At 35.4% G+C, this 14054-nt stretch overlaps 1 protein-coding gene across 1 annotated transcript; it reads left to right on the top strand.

Annotated features, from left to right (window-relative positions):
- The first annotated feature begins 1519 nt into the window (after nucleotides 1-1519).
- LOC135082271 (peptidoglycan-recognition protein LB-like) lies at nucleotides 1520-13102 on the top strand. Its single transcript, XM_063977048.1, has 4 exons — nucleotides 1520-1674; nucleotides 2719-2941; nucleotides 9491-9609; nucleotides 12503-13102. Exons 1-4 carry the CDS (start codon nucleotides 1596-1598, stop codon nucleotides 12700-12702), a joined length of 621 nt encoding a protein of 206 aa, XP_063833118.1. The 5' UTR covers nucleotides 1520-1595; the 3' UTR covers nucleotides 12703-13102.
- Nucleotides 13103-14054: the final 952 nt, after the last annotated feature.

The raw sequence follows: 14054 nt of genomic DNA, 5'->3' as shown, positions 1-14054 counted from the left end.
CAATGTTGAGTTCAAACGAGCTTGAACTTCCATACTGAGTTTTTTAACAGCTCCTCACAATTATTATGTAACTAACTCTACCTGTTTGACACAAAATTTAAAAACATCAGTTACATATTTCTTCAAAGTTTTATCCCATCAAAAACAATACTTGTCAAAAAAACCAAGTCTCGCAACTCAGTTGTTCTACGGTAAAAAGTTGTGAGATCCATGTAATACCAAGTCCAGGCCAGGAAATCTTTAACGTTTTACATAAATATATTGACTTGGCCATCGCACTAAATAATTTAATTTACACGTGTTTTCATGCGATGGCCAAGTCAATATATTTATGTAAAACGTTAAAGATTTCCTGGCCTGGACTTGGTATTACATGGATCTCACAACTTTTTACCGTAGAACAACTGAGTTGCGAGACTTGGTTTTTTTGACAAGTATTGTTTTTGATGGGATCTCATTTCTTTTTGTATTTTGTAGACAGCAGTTATGTATCTAGAAAACTGGACCGAAATTGAAAAATTTTACTCGACTTGGCGGTTGCACTACCGTGCCCCCAAATCTCATTTCTTTTTGTATTTTGTAGACAGCAGTTATGTATCTAGAAAACTGGACCGAAATTGAAAAATTTTACTCGACTTGGCGGTTGCACTACCGTGCCCCCAAATATTTTAGTTTTTCCTTGATTCATACACCAAACACTACTTATATTCCAAATTTGAAGCTTCTAGGTCTGCTAGAAGTGCCTTAGAATTTTGATGATCGGTGAGTCAGTGAGTCAGTCAGTGAGTGACAAAATTAAGTAACTTTGACCCGTTATAATTCCTAAACTACTGGTTCAAATTGAATGAAATTTTAAATATACCGTGTCTTTACAATGCCTGCATAGCTAATGAAAATTCAGCCTTCTAGTTTTATCCACAACGAAGTTACAGGCAGTCGAAAATGGCCTGAATTGCTTCGAGAAAAGGATGGTACGGCCGTGCCGCTTTTTTGCTCGACTTGGTGGGGGCACTGCCGTGCCCCCAGATCAGTTTTTCTTACTATGATTTTTAAAAATGAATTTTATTATTTACAAACGACAAGTGAATTGTACATACAACCATGTTACGGAAAATTTATAAATTGGAAACTAATTTTCTTCTGTTTGCGCTATAGCTTCACTTACAGTAAGACTATAGTTTTTCAATTGGAAATAAATGTGCGTATGACCTAGATAGATACTGTTGATTGAATAATCAAGATTATTAATAATAAAATCAAAATTTCACAGCTGGTCATCGAACTATAAGAATTCTACTACGCAAAAGCCACGATATTATAATATTGTGATGTTATGTAATGTAGATAATCCATCTGATTGATATAATTAATTGTTATTATAACTTGTTACATTACGTCTCAAAACAAGTTATTGGTTATATGTGAATCCCTAAAATCTGAATGGCAAAGCACACCATTATTTTGCTCTGGGAAGAACCGGGGTGCGAACAATTTCGTATAAAACCGGCGCTGCGTTACATTGGCCGTCAATACAAGTTGCACATCTAGAGGAGATTATTATTTATCTTGTCATTATTATTGTGAGATAATTCACGATGATTGGCTACGTTCTGAGCATCGTTGTTGTTTTTGTTAGCAGTGTGGTGAATGGGTTCCCCGAGAGATATGTGGGGGGTAAGTGTGTTAAATATTTTATTATGCGTATTTTGGCTCTAATATTGAGACTTAGGACCATTATAGGCAATATTATAATGCCTTTGAGATCCAATACTTAGTGAGTTGAACTTATTTAGTTCTGAGTATGGTTCCTTTATAATAATTGTCACAAGTTGCTCTTAAAATTCAGGAAAGTGTTATCTATGCAGTCTCAAATAAAATTTTCATGAAATATGAAATTGGTAATAAGACCTAGAACATAGAGTTCATAATCCACTAGGAAAAGTCGTCATTTTGTAAGAGTTTTATGACCTTACACTGCCCTTTTCCATAATAAATTAATAAACCATTGCAATATACCTACTGTGGTTATGTACCTACGTGTCGGAAGACCATACACCAACACCAGGTGCGATTGCGGTCAAATACCTGCCTTGTCTAGCATAAAAAAAAACTCTTTAGTTAATGACTGCAATAACGACTTTTTTCCTGATAAATGAAAGTACTAGGTAATAAATCAATATCCTTCAGTTAGGGACTTTCCCAACATACAATAACCAACTGCATACCTAATAAGTACCTCTTATAAATAGAGACAATAGGGAAATGCACCACTAGAATCACATATCAGTCACCTAATTGCTTGCTAAGAAGCGGTAGCGTTTGTAAACATAAAAAAAAATGGAAATGGAAATGGAAAGAGTAATTTTTCCAATAAAGTTTTCAGGTAGGTTGTACTTAGGTATATGAAGATTTAGGCTGAATTGTAACACCAAACTTTGGAACTAGTAGGTATAAAGATAACCGGTGTATTTTAAACGGAGTTTGATAGATTTTTGACGTCTGTTAAAGTAAAAATTAAAATAATGCAACCCAGCCTTAAAGGTTCGATGTCGTTTTCTTTAAAAAGTAGAGCTAAATAATAGATAATTGTACATCATGCTAGTTTAGCCGACGGTTTTTCCGCGTGAAATTCAGTGTGTCATAGAAAAACGCGTATTAGAGCGACAGGCAAAAGTGATAAAAACGTGTTTTTCATAAAGATTAACTTATTATTTACAGAAAAAACATCAGAAAACCACTACCCCTTCAAGCTCTACAAACGTCAAGAATGGGGAGCTGAGCCCGCCACCAAGATCGTGCCTCTGAACACGCCTGTACCATACGTGGTCATCCACCACACCTATATCCCTGCCGCCTGCAATACCACTGAGGACTGCATGGCCGGCATGAGGTCGATGCAGAGGTACCACAACAGCCAGGACTGGGGCGATATTGGATACAAGTAAGTACATTTTTTTATCCACAACGAGGAAGCTCTTGGCCTGTATCTCACCTGATGGTAAGTGACGATCAGGCCAAAGGTGGAAGCGAGCTTCACCCGGAATATATATATATATATATACAGGGTGACAGGTAAAGCGATACATTCCTTGAAAGGGGTTAAAGTAGAGCTTATTTGAAGTCATTTAAGTCATATGACACCATGTCCGAAACTTGTTCATTTCCAAGTTATTCAAGATTTAAGTATTTTTTTAAAAATCTCCAGTTTTTATGTTAAAATGTACCCTTGTGATGAAGAATACGGAATAATGTTAACTTTTTTGTTGTATTCGTATAGCTGAATAATAAGATTGACATTTTAAATTAAAATTTGCAAGAAAGAATCGTCATTACTCAAGTAAAAGCTAAAAAACCATGTATTATTTTGCAAAAAAAATATGTTTTAGGTAATTAAACGACGAATTTCCAAGAAAAAATGTATGGAATGTTGTGTACAAATTACAGAATTTAGTTCCTTGATTCATTAGGTATTCAAAAAGGTACAGGTGTTTAACAAACACTACATAATTATTTTTTTATTTGAATTTAAACGTCTAGTAAGATACTTTCATAAAAAAATAATAAATAAAAAAGTCACATTTACAACTATTCTTGGGTCTCAATAAATGAAAAACTTAGTATTTTAATAATAATTGTATCACCTAATTTTATTTAGGTACATTATTTTAAGTCCTGCTCAAACTGTGAGCCCCGTCTTCTAATACAAGCTCGTAGTCTGTTTCTCACTTCTGTTTTTGTGACTCTTGTTGTCAAACTTTGCTGAATATCTTGAGGTGCCCTCTGAATGCGCTCACGAAGCTTTCACATACACAGCACACTTTCGGCTCAGTGTACGCCAATGGATGAATCAACAATATCCACTTCGTTGGATTGGGCGCGGTGGACCCATTCCTTGGCCAGCCAGAAGTCCGGATCTGACCCCTTGCGATTTTTATTTATGGGGTCACATGAAGTATCTCTTGTATGTAACCCCCGTAAACAACGAGCAAGAGCTTCGTGAGCGCATTCAGAGGGCAGCTCAAGATATTCAGCAGTTTGACAACAAGAGTCACAAAAACAAAAGTGAGAAACAGACTACGAGCTTGTATTAGAAGACGGGGCTCACAGTTTGAGCAGGACTTAAAATAATGTACCTAGATAAAATTAGGTGATACAATTATTATTAAAATACTAAGTTTTTCATTTATTGAGACCCAAGAACAGTTGTTAGTGTGATTTTTTTATTTATTAATTTTTTTATGAAAGTATCTTACTAGACGTTTAAATTCAAATAAAAAAATAATTAAGTGGTGTTTGTTAAACACCTGTACCTTTTTGAATAGCTAATGAATCAAGGAACTAAATTCTGTAATTTGTACACAACATTCCATACATTTTTTCTTGGAAATTCGTCGTTTAATTACCTAAAACATATTTTTTTTGCAAAATAATACATGGTTTTTTAGCTTTTACTTAAGTAATGACGATTCTATCTTGCAAATTTTAATTTAAAATGTCAATCTTATTATTTAGCTATACGAATACAACAAAAAAGTTAACATTATTCCGTATTCTTCATTACAAGGGTACATTTTAACATAAAAACTGGAGATTTTTTAAAAAATACTTAAATCTTGAATAACTTGGAAATGAACAAGTTTCGGACATGGTGTCATATGACTTAAATGACTGCAAATAAGCTCTACTTTAACCCCTTTCAAGGAATGTATCGCTTTACCTGTCACCCTGTATATGTATAATATGTATGTATTTAATTTAAAAAAAAAGTATATAAGTAGTTATCCGTTAAGCTAGCACCCATAACACAAGCATTGAGTTGCTTACTTTGGGGCTAGCTGGCGCTGTGTGAAATTGTCCAAAGATTTATAAAGATAAAAGATTTATAAAGAATCCTCAACCACGGAGGAACTGGCTATTTTACCTTTAAGTGCCGGAACACAATAATGCTGTTAACATTGTTGTTATGGCGACGGACTTAGGTAAGATGGTGGTAGCTAGCCAGGCGGACTTAGAACAATCAAACCGAACAGAAAAATCTGCCCCCACTGGGAATCGAACCCGGGACCTCTGCGTCTGAAGCAGGTGGTCTTACCACTAGACCACAGCGGCGGTTAAATTTGGCGGTTGATTTTCTTCTTGTCGTGTCGACAACAAACCTACACAGTGTCAGCCCCAAACTCCGCCACAAGAGTGGCGTTGTCAGTAGCCTTCAGTAAACCTTCCCGCGTGCAGTTGTATGGGCACGCAGGGCACAACATCATGTGGGGAACAAAACCACATTTGCACTCCAAGTTTGAGCCATCCAATGCCCACATGAAAAGATTGTCCTTACCATGTAGTATGTAGATCCTAAGTAATAACTGAGTAAGTTTGACGTGAGATTCTGGCAGAGAATAGTTAATAGGACCACCAGGATGTCGGGATGATGTGGATGTTATAAAAGACGACTATGGGAGAATATACGAATATCAGACCTGCCGAACCCGTCTGGTCAGCGCCAAATCCTATATTTGCCTGTGCTTGATTATAAAGGATTCTCTTGTAGTGGAAACGAAATAGCCATTATGACATAATCAGACGATGAGTAGATGACTGCCTTTAACACTGACGTGGTGACGTTGGAAATTTATTGAACTTGTAGACTCATTCTGGGTTCAATGTCCAACACACGTAGTGTAAAATCACTCAATAAATGGTCCTCTACTGCTTATCAAGCAGAAAATCAAAATTTAAAGGAAAGAGTTACGAATAAATACAATTTCAGGACATTCGACTCAATTAACTTCAGATTCAATTGTTTTGCGCAGTCGATCCAGTGCCGAAAAGTCATTCATAAGTCATTACCATCTTAGGACCATTCACCTCACGTACAGTCATCTCAATGTAAGTTCCCATTAAGGTGAATTTCGCAAAGCTTACACGAATAGTTTACTTATTTCTGTTCCGGATTGTTCCTTTGAATAATGAGTAAGCACTCGTAATTGACACCACGTGTAGTGACTCATTCATTGATCGATAGTCAGATGTTTGTGTCGAGAGAGGGTTCAGTAGTAAGTATAGTAAAAAAACGACAGAATCTTTTACAAGAAGGTGTAGTAGACTCAACACTGTACAGAATATGTGGTAGAATCGACACCTATGTATTTCTACATGTTCTACTAGTCAAGTGTAATACATAAGTATTATGTGTTCCAACTTGACTAGTAGAAGATGTATTCAGCTTACAAATTAACATAGACTAAACAGGTAGAGTTTATCAGATGGAGAATACGAACGAAAGTATAAAAATAAAGAAAAATGCTCAAAATAGTCTCGGGCAGATATTTATAACGATATTTCATTAGCATAAACTAAGCATTTAGTTTTTTTGTCTTGCATTTGAAATATTTTCCGTTGAAATGAGACCATGACAAACTAAGCAAGTTTTATAATCTTCAATTTGCTCTACCTTCTTACTACGTATAAAAAACTTTCAAACGTATTAAAAACGACCTTAGGGAGATTGAATCTCCTTGTGTATTTTTCCATATTATCTACTGAATACATTTCTACTACGAATCTCTCGTGATGTCGTCATCCTAGGTCACGAAAACAAAGTGATAACGAATGAATAATACTTATCGAATCATTATAATAGGTAAATAACATCTTCTACGTCACATAAACAGGTTATAAAAAGTTTATTTCATTGCCTGTTCGCCAAGGAGCCGATGGAGGTAAGAACGTAGGCATATAGACTTATACTGATACGGGTATATGTATACTGATTTGAATGATAATTTTCGAGTTTTGATGATGGTAGAGTAGTTTTTAAAAATGACAGTCCATACCTCTCAGGTTTATTCTCGATACTTGACTTCTGTTCAGTTTCAGATTTCAGATTATTTATTTAACAACACTTTGCACAAAACTAAAAAGGGTGGCTATTAAAGAAGTACTGTTAAAGTACATTGTATGGTGGTCGGAACATTATTTTATGTCTGGCTTAGTCAAACTTCTTTCTGGTTTTTTTTTTCAAGTTATACTTGAATGGCGACAACGTTTTTTTGACGTGAGTTCGATGAACGTAGGTAGGTACGTCTCATCGTACACTACAGAAAAAGCCAGACATTTTTCGGATTACAAAATAATGTAGGCTTTTGAACTAGGTAGTTCTTTTAAAATTCATAATAAAAAAAAATACAACTTGTCACTTAACTTTATAGCTGTAACTTAGTAAATAATTATAAACTAAGTAAATGTGACCGGAAAAAGGCAAATAACAATGTAACAACTTAATGCTTTTAGTGTAGACGTAATAATGTTTCTGACATCATAACAATCATCTACGATTATAATATGCCGACATGTACAAGCATTCATTTCAATGATGATGACTATTTTTAACGCGGTAAGTTTATTTACCCGTTATGTAAAAGATGGCACCGTGTTTCCGAGGACATGAAAAGTGTATTATGTGGTTCACCTCTGGTGTATGTGAGTCATGTGTCATGTTAGCTTTCGTTAAAGTTGGATACACACATCCCTAACTTAAATGTTAACTTATAAGTTAGGGTTATGTATGTGATTTATGGCTTAGTACGAATTACAAAGTTCTGAGACTTTACTATCCGTTTTGATAATCATGACACGCCTCACTTTCCTGGAAAATGATTGACCAATGTTCATTACTAAATTATCTTAGTAAACTATGCACACTAAATTTTTGCAGTTACTTCAAAGTCTCGAGTTAATCAAACTGGTAGGTAATTAAGTAAGAATATCTACCATTGTTGTAAGTAAATTAACATTGAACTGCCTAATCGCCACAAATTTAGCACCATGACAGGATGATGAATACTAACTATAAATAATCAAAACCCGAGCATTATTTAGAGATTCATTTTTTGTTCGACTAAACCCGTTTTGCACGCTCTATTTTTCATGTCATACAATCAACGAGACAGGCAGCAATTTATTTTATTTTTAAATCACGTTCCAAAAATAAACTCTCAAAAATATAAGGAGGTTCGGACGGGAAACCCAATATCTCTGAATTTGATATAAAAAGGTTGGACTTCAGATGTAAATAACCTTTGGGGGAACAACCGCGAGGTCGCAGTTTAGTGTGATGTTAACTCGTTAAAATGCTATTCAAAGTGCAATGATTTTCGACATCCGGTTTTGGCTAAGGTCGAAACACGGAAACTGACCATAATAGAACTAAGTTGTAGGTAAATGTCACGACAAACCCGAATTCTGAGCTCAGTGTAAAAGGTTATCGGCATTTTACCTTATTGTTCTGTTGTGTGTCAAAGTTAATGGACGAAATAGCTGATAAAATCAACAATAAATAAAGTATCTAATGATTTACCAACTTCAAGCTTAGAACAATCAATATGGCTTGGTCAGACTGTTAATAGCTAAGTCACAAAAATTAGAATGAAGAGTTTGAACACTTGTGGCTATTAGAGAATTATACTCCTTGTGTATGTGTGAAGGTAACGACCGGAATTAATGTAAAGGAAGTAAAACGATTTTATTTATTTACATAAGATCGTCTAAACTATATTATCTGTGGTCTATAGAAGCAAGGTCCAATATTTATTGAGGGTTTTCCTTTTGCGACTAAGGAAGAGCAAACCTAATTATTTCCATGTGTTCTATAAAGTTCTATTCTTAATCGGAACAAGTCCAAAGTCACGTTTTATATATCTTCCATGTTATATTATGATCGGAATGATAAAAAAACACGTCATTTTTGCACACGATTATAATGTTACATAACATAAAATAAAAGTACTAGTTACTCCGTTTAAAAACCTTGACTCGACGTTTTCTATGACGGAAATTGTGCGCTTAATGTGCAGTAAAAATATATAGCTGCAACAGTTTTTTTCGGGTGATAGAGACTGTCGTATGTAACTTAGATGAGGTCACGTTAACTAGGTACTGACAAAGTCATACTATCCGTTTAATCCAAATAGCATACTGCAGAAAGATTCAAAGGACCATGTCTTACAAGCTTACAACCATGGTATAATCGGATTCTGCACATCGTTAGCGCAATTGGCATTATGGTCCATGTTCAAACATTTTTTTTCTTCATTCTTCTCACAAAGCTCAGACAGTACATAAATAACAAGTGCCCTGACTAAAGTTTTCTCTGTTGCCAACTATTGACTAAGTTCCTAGCATACAAAAACTTAAATGCCCCAAATAATATAATAGAAACAATAATCTACAAGAATATTAACGATAAATTTATATTTCAACAATGTAACGTTGTATGGTTTATGCTATGATCTTTAAGATAAACCTAACCAGAAATAGCCATAAAAATGATGATCGGCTTAACGAGGTTTTAAGTGGAGACCACGTTTTGTCAAGCTTATCGTGAGCGCCCTACACAAATCTTCCATAAACCAAGTCCAAAAAATGACTGCGTTCTTAGACTGCGTTAAATATATTGTCTTTCCGTTCCAGTACTCACATCCCCGTTTGGTTTCAGTTTCTGCATTGGCAGCGAGGCAGGCGTCTACGAGGGCCGCGGCTGGCAGACGAAGGGCATCCACGCTGGTAGAGCTAACGGAGTCAGCGTGGGCATCTGCTTGATCGGCGATTGGAGAAGTAAGGCCATCCTACAGAAATGAAAAAAATGTTGCGTTAATTGACAAACAATCGAAAATTATAATACAAAATATATTAACGGTCTAATCTTGATTGAAACAGATTGTAAGCGGCTTAATTTTTAACCCTTAATTTGGCAACGACATAAAAAATGGAAATACATGAGTTTGATGAATGTAAGGCATCATAGGGTATGCTAAGAACTTTTAAAAAAATATGAAAAAAAATCCTGCATTTCCCAGAGTTGGGAAAATTCGTGTCCGTCACAGCGGACACTGCAAAAGACGTCATAAATAACGAGTAGATTTGAATGTTCGCCGTGGCGGACATTGGCAAATAGAGGATAAATAAAAAAACTTCGTTATAAACTAATTTTATTAAGAATTTTTATAGTATTGAGAATAAAACACCTTGGAAATTGGTGTTTTGGCAAGAAAAATTAAGTAAGTAATTAAGCGTAACATTAAAAACGAACACATAAAACAATCATTTGGTATGGAAATCTAAAAACAGTTTCTTGCATTTTTGCCCATCACAAAGCAAAGGCGCGTTTGAAACTTTATGTAGAACACCACTGTCTTTTTTTGACAATACCTGCAACGTTATAAGAGAAGCTAAAGCTAATATTTATATTAGAGAGAGATCACATCATTATCATTTCGATAGAGGGTGCAGGTGAAGAATAGTTGAGTTAGTAGAAGCACATTTATCAAGCATTTCAAAATCGGTATCAGATTTCTCACTTGCGTCTGAGGAAGCGGGTTCTAGGGACTAAAGCCAATATTCTTGAAGCACGCGCATGCCTCAGACAAATGAAAAACAAAAAAAAAACATAAGAAAACACCCATAACCGCAAAACAAACTAAATTTGACTATGTCCGCCACAGCGGACAAAGTTGTTTTATGAATATCAGTGAGTAATTGACAATGTCCGCTGTGCCGGACAAAGAGATCAAGCTAGTAAAAAAACACCAAAACATGTATAAAATGTTATGAATTTCAGCTAAACATTATCATACACGTATTATTGTAAAACGAATTGCAAAAACAATGAGCTTTTAACAGCAAAACACTGAAAAAAAAATTAATTTACCTTATCGAAAACAGATGACTGTCTCTTCGCTGACATTTTGTTCGCGACTGACAGATACAGTGTTGCGAACGTCAAAGTTCACTTTCTACAAACTTTTTCAGAGGTTATAAAACAATAATATTGTAGAATAAAATAAAAATAACATTTACAACACCCCCTACTTGGTTTCTAAAGTTAGTGTCCGCCCTACCGGACAAATTCAAATTAAGGGTTAAAAGCCATTATTTGTTTTTTTCATGCAGAACAGGGCAGATATTTAACCAGCAATTTAAAATGAAGTTTTCAATGAAAGTCAATCAATTGAGCTGTTAGCAAACGAGTAAAGCGAGGTGGACTACGGATCTTAGTCAGTATGTGGACTGCGGGTCTGCTTCGGTATCCGCAATTCACCCAGGTGAACCATAGGTCAGAACAAGTGCCCGTAGTCCAGTCAGGTGAACTTGTTAGGTGTACTACGGATCAGGAAGGTGCCACCCAGCCACAGTACAAGTGGCATCAACTACGTTATAAATAAGTTTTTTTATATTTTTTTTAATGCGTAAAATTTAAAAAATAAACGTACCTGTAGTTTCGGTAATCCATGTACAACACTGGCCTCGGACAACACTGCAGTGTATTGTAACTAAGTCGGAACAAAATGCTATCTTAACTGATATTGTTTACTTTTGCAGTTAAAAGATTATTAGGCTAGGTCAAGTGGATATCACTGATGATACATTAGATAATTAGTTTTGCGTTTTTAATTTCCTACTTTTATTACATTGTGATTATATTGGCCTTGTAAGATTAAGATAAGAACTAGATTGATTCATGTATAAGTAGTTACTATTCATGCAAATTTTTGTAGAATTAAAAACTAATCCATTACTACTTTAAATGGTTTTCCTGAGTCAATGTTACCTAAAATTATTCCGCGTTAGTTGAAAACTCCGAATCTACATATTGAAGTAGGTCAAAGGTTTAGCTAGAGACCTTCCCAAGAATGCCGGTCGAAGACTTTTTGTCACTCTTTAGCCCTAAATTACCAAAAGCAATATCATTACATAATATGGTCTAGATCATCCAATAAGAATTGGAAATAACTAATTTTGTTATACCTACTTTTTTGTGATTTAGTACCTACTTTTATTATCTCCACAAAACATAAAATTTATCAGTGACACTCCTGAAAATGGATGTACAATCGATTGGGCTAGGTCAAGACCAATCAAGTCGGCCTTAAGAGGTTTATTATCGACATTTTTTTTGTACTTACTATCACCGAGACCATGAGATAACTTGGATACATTACTCAAGATTAGCGATGTTCGGTAACACCTAGTTTGTTGTTTTTACATTCAATAATTTATTGCTTTTCGAGGTAATTTATTTGTGCTAATGAACCGTGAACGCGTACCTACGTAGGAATATATTGTAATTTGTTTATTTTTAAAGGAAGCTCTTGGCTTGTATCTCACCTGAACTACTTCTAGGTTTCTTGCGATTATAAAGTAATAAAAGTTTCAGTATCGAGATTTCTGCGAGTCTAGTTTTCCGGTAAAAATCACAAAGTTACAAAATCGCATCTATTAAAAGTATAACAGTAGATGCGACTTTGACGAATCAAAATCTGTAACGAAAGTAGATAAATTATAAAGGCTGGGTTGCACCATCTTACTTTAACTATAACAAACGTCAAAAGTCTGTCAAACTCCATATAAAAACACCGGTTATCATTATAGTTAGGTTAAAGTTAGGTGGTGCAACTCAGCCTTAGGCTATAACTTCTAGAACATAGACTAACCAAGTATATTTTTACAGCTGAACTGCCACCTCAAGATCAGCTGGAAGCCGCCAAGGAGCTCATCAAGGCTGGCATCAAGGAGGGCTACATCAGCCCGGACTACAAACTGGTGGGGCATAGACAGGTCATGAACACCGAATGCCCCGGCGGGGCGTTGTACCAACACATCTCTACATGGGACCACTTCATGCCCAAATTTGAAGAGGTTAAGAATTAGGTTTTAGTTCGTAGGTTTAGGATTGACATTCCAAATACTCGTGTAGTTTTTTTGACAACATGTTTTTTTGGAATTTGGAAGGCAAGTCAGACCACTTAACGCAATTGTAATAGTAAGAAAAAAACCCTATGAATTATAATTTTAATTATACCTCTACATGTTAAAGCCAAAGAGGAATTATAATGCTACTCATTTATTCCTACTTATTTAATTTTATGACACAATTGCGAATTAAACTGTTTACTTTGCTAATTTAGTTTAAGTATGTACATACTAGAGTTCGGACGTCACATAGTTCCTGTTGATCGAATCATAATATAACTTTGTATTTTTAGAGTTATATCTAGTTTATCTAGCCTAATATTTGCTGATTATCAAATAAATGATTTGTTTAGCAACACATTCTTACCTTATTACATCCCACCTCAAAGTCGTAATTTAATGTGGCTCAGCTGACATACCTACTTAAGAACATAGCACACTTAACAACCCGGAAAGGGATCGTCACCGTATCAACTGGAGGCGGTCAGTATTCTTTGTATGAAACTCCATACTCCATGCAAATGCAACGCACACAGGGGCGTTGTCGCCCGTATTCACAAACTTTACTATGAGGTTTCACAGTGCGCGTGGACGCACAGGGTGACACATGAACCAATCACAGAGCTCTATTCAATGCTATGCGTTCGATTTGCTGTTTCACTTAAGCAAGCATTGTTTGTGAATACGGGCGTAATCCGCACCGTAACGTAAACGCCTCGCCTCGCGGTTGACAGCACGCGAAAGGCGATACGGTGTTTTTCCCTTTCCGAGTTGATAAGTCTGCTATGACCTTTACTATGGTATTAATTAATCTCGACCTTTACCTACTACACCACGGTAGGTAAATAGGCATACCCAAGTGTACATGACTCATACGACGATGGCGGTACTTACCCTTAAGGTACAATTATTTGCAGCATCTTTAAGAAAAATAATATCTTTAATAACATAATTATATGAGGCAAGACATTTCAAAATATTTCATTGGTATGCTTAAGCCCTTGATAGGGTGATATGAAATAAATGATATTATTTCTGAAATGCCTTCTGTTGCATCGCATAATAGGTAGTAATCAACTCTCTACGGGTACTTACTTAAATTCTGATTCAAGGGTAAGCAAAGTGCAACCTTAAAAACGCCTGTATTTTAAATATGAAAGTCCGACTCACTCACGATTTGAATAGGTAATAGGCATAGTTCAGTCACTTGGTAGTTGGAAAATTGACACTTAATCTTTCCACATTATTTTGAACGAAATGACTGGACTAGTACAACTTTTCCCGTTTTTCATTTGCTGCTCAAATGTACC

The sequence above is a fragment of the Ostrinia nubilalis genome, chromosome 21 (genome assembly GCF_963855985.1).
Source record: "Ostrinia nubilalis chromosome 21, ilOstNubi1.1, whole genome shotgun sequence".
In the NCBI taxonomy this organism is placed as follows: domain Eukaryota; kingdom Metazoa; phylum Arthropoda; class Insecta; order Lepidoptera; family Crambidae; genus Ostrinia; species Ostrinia nubilalis.
Note: the sequence above shows the minus strand (reverse complement) of the source record. Positions and strands in the feature narration are given on the sequence as shown.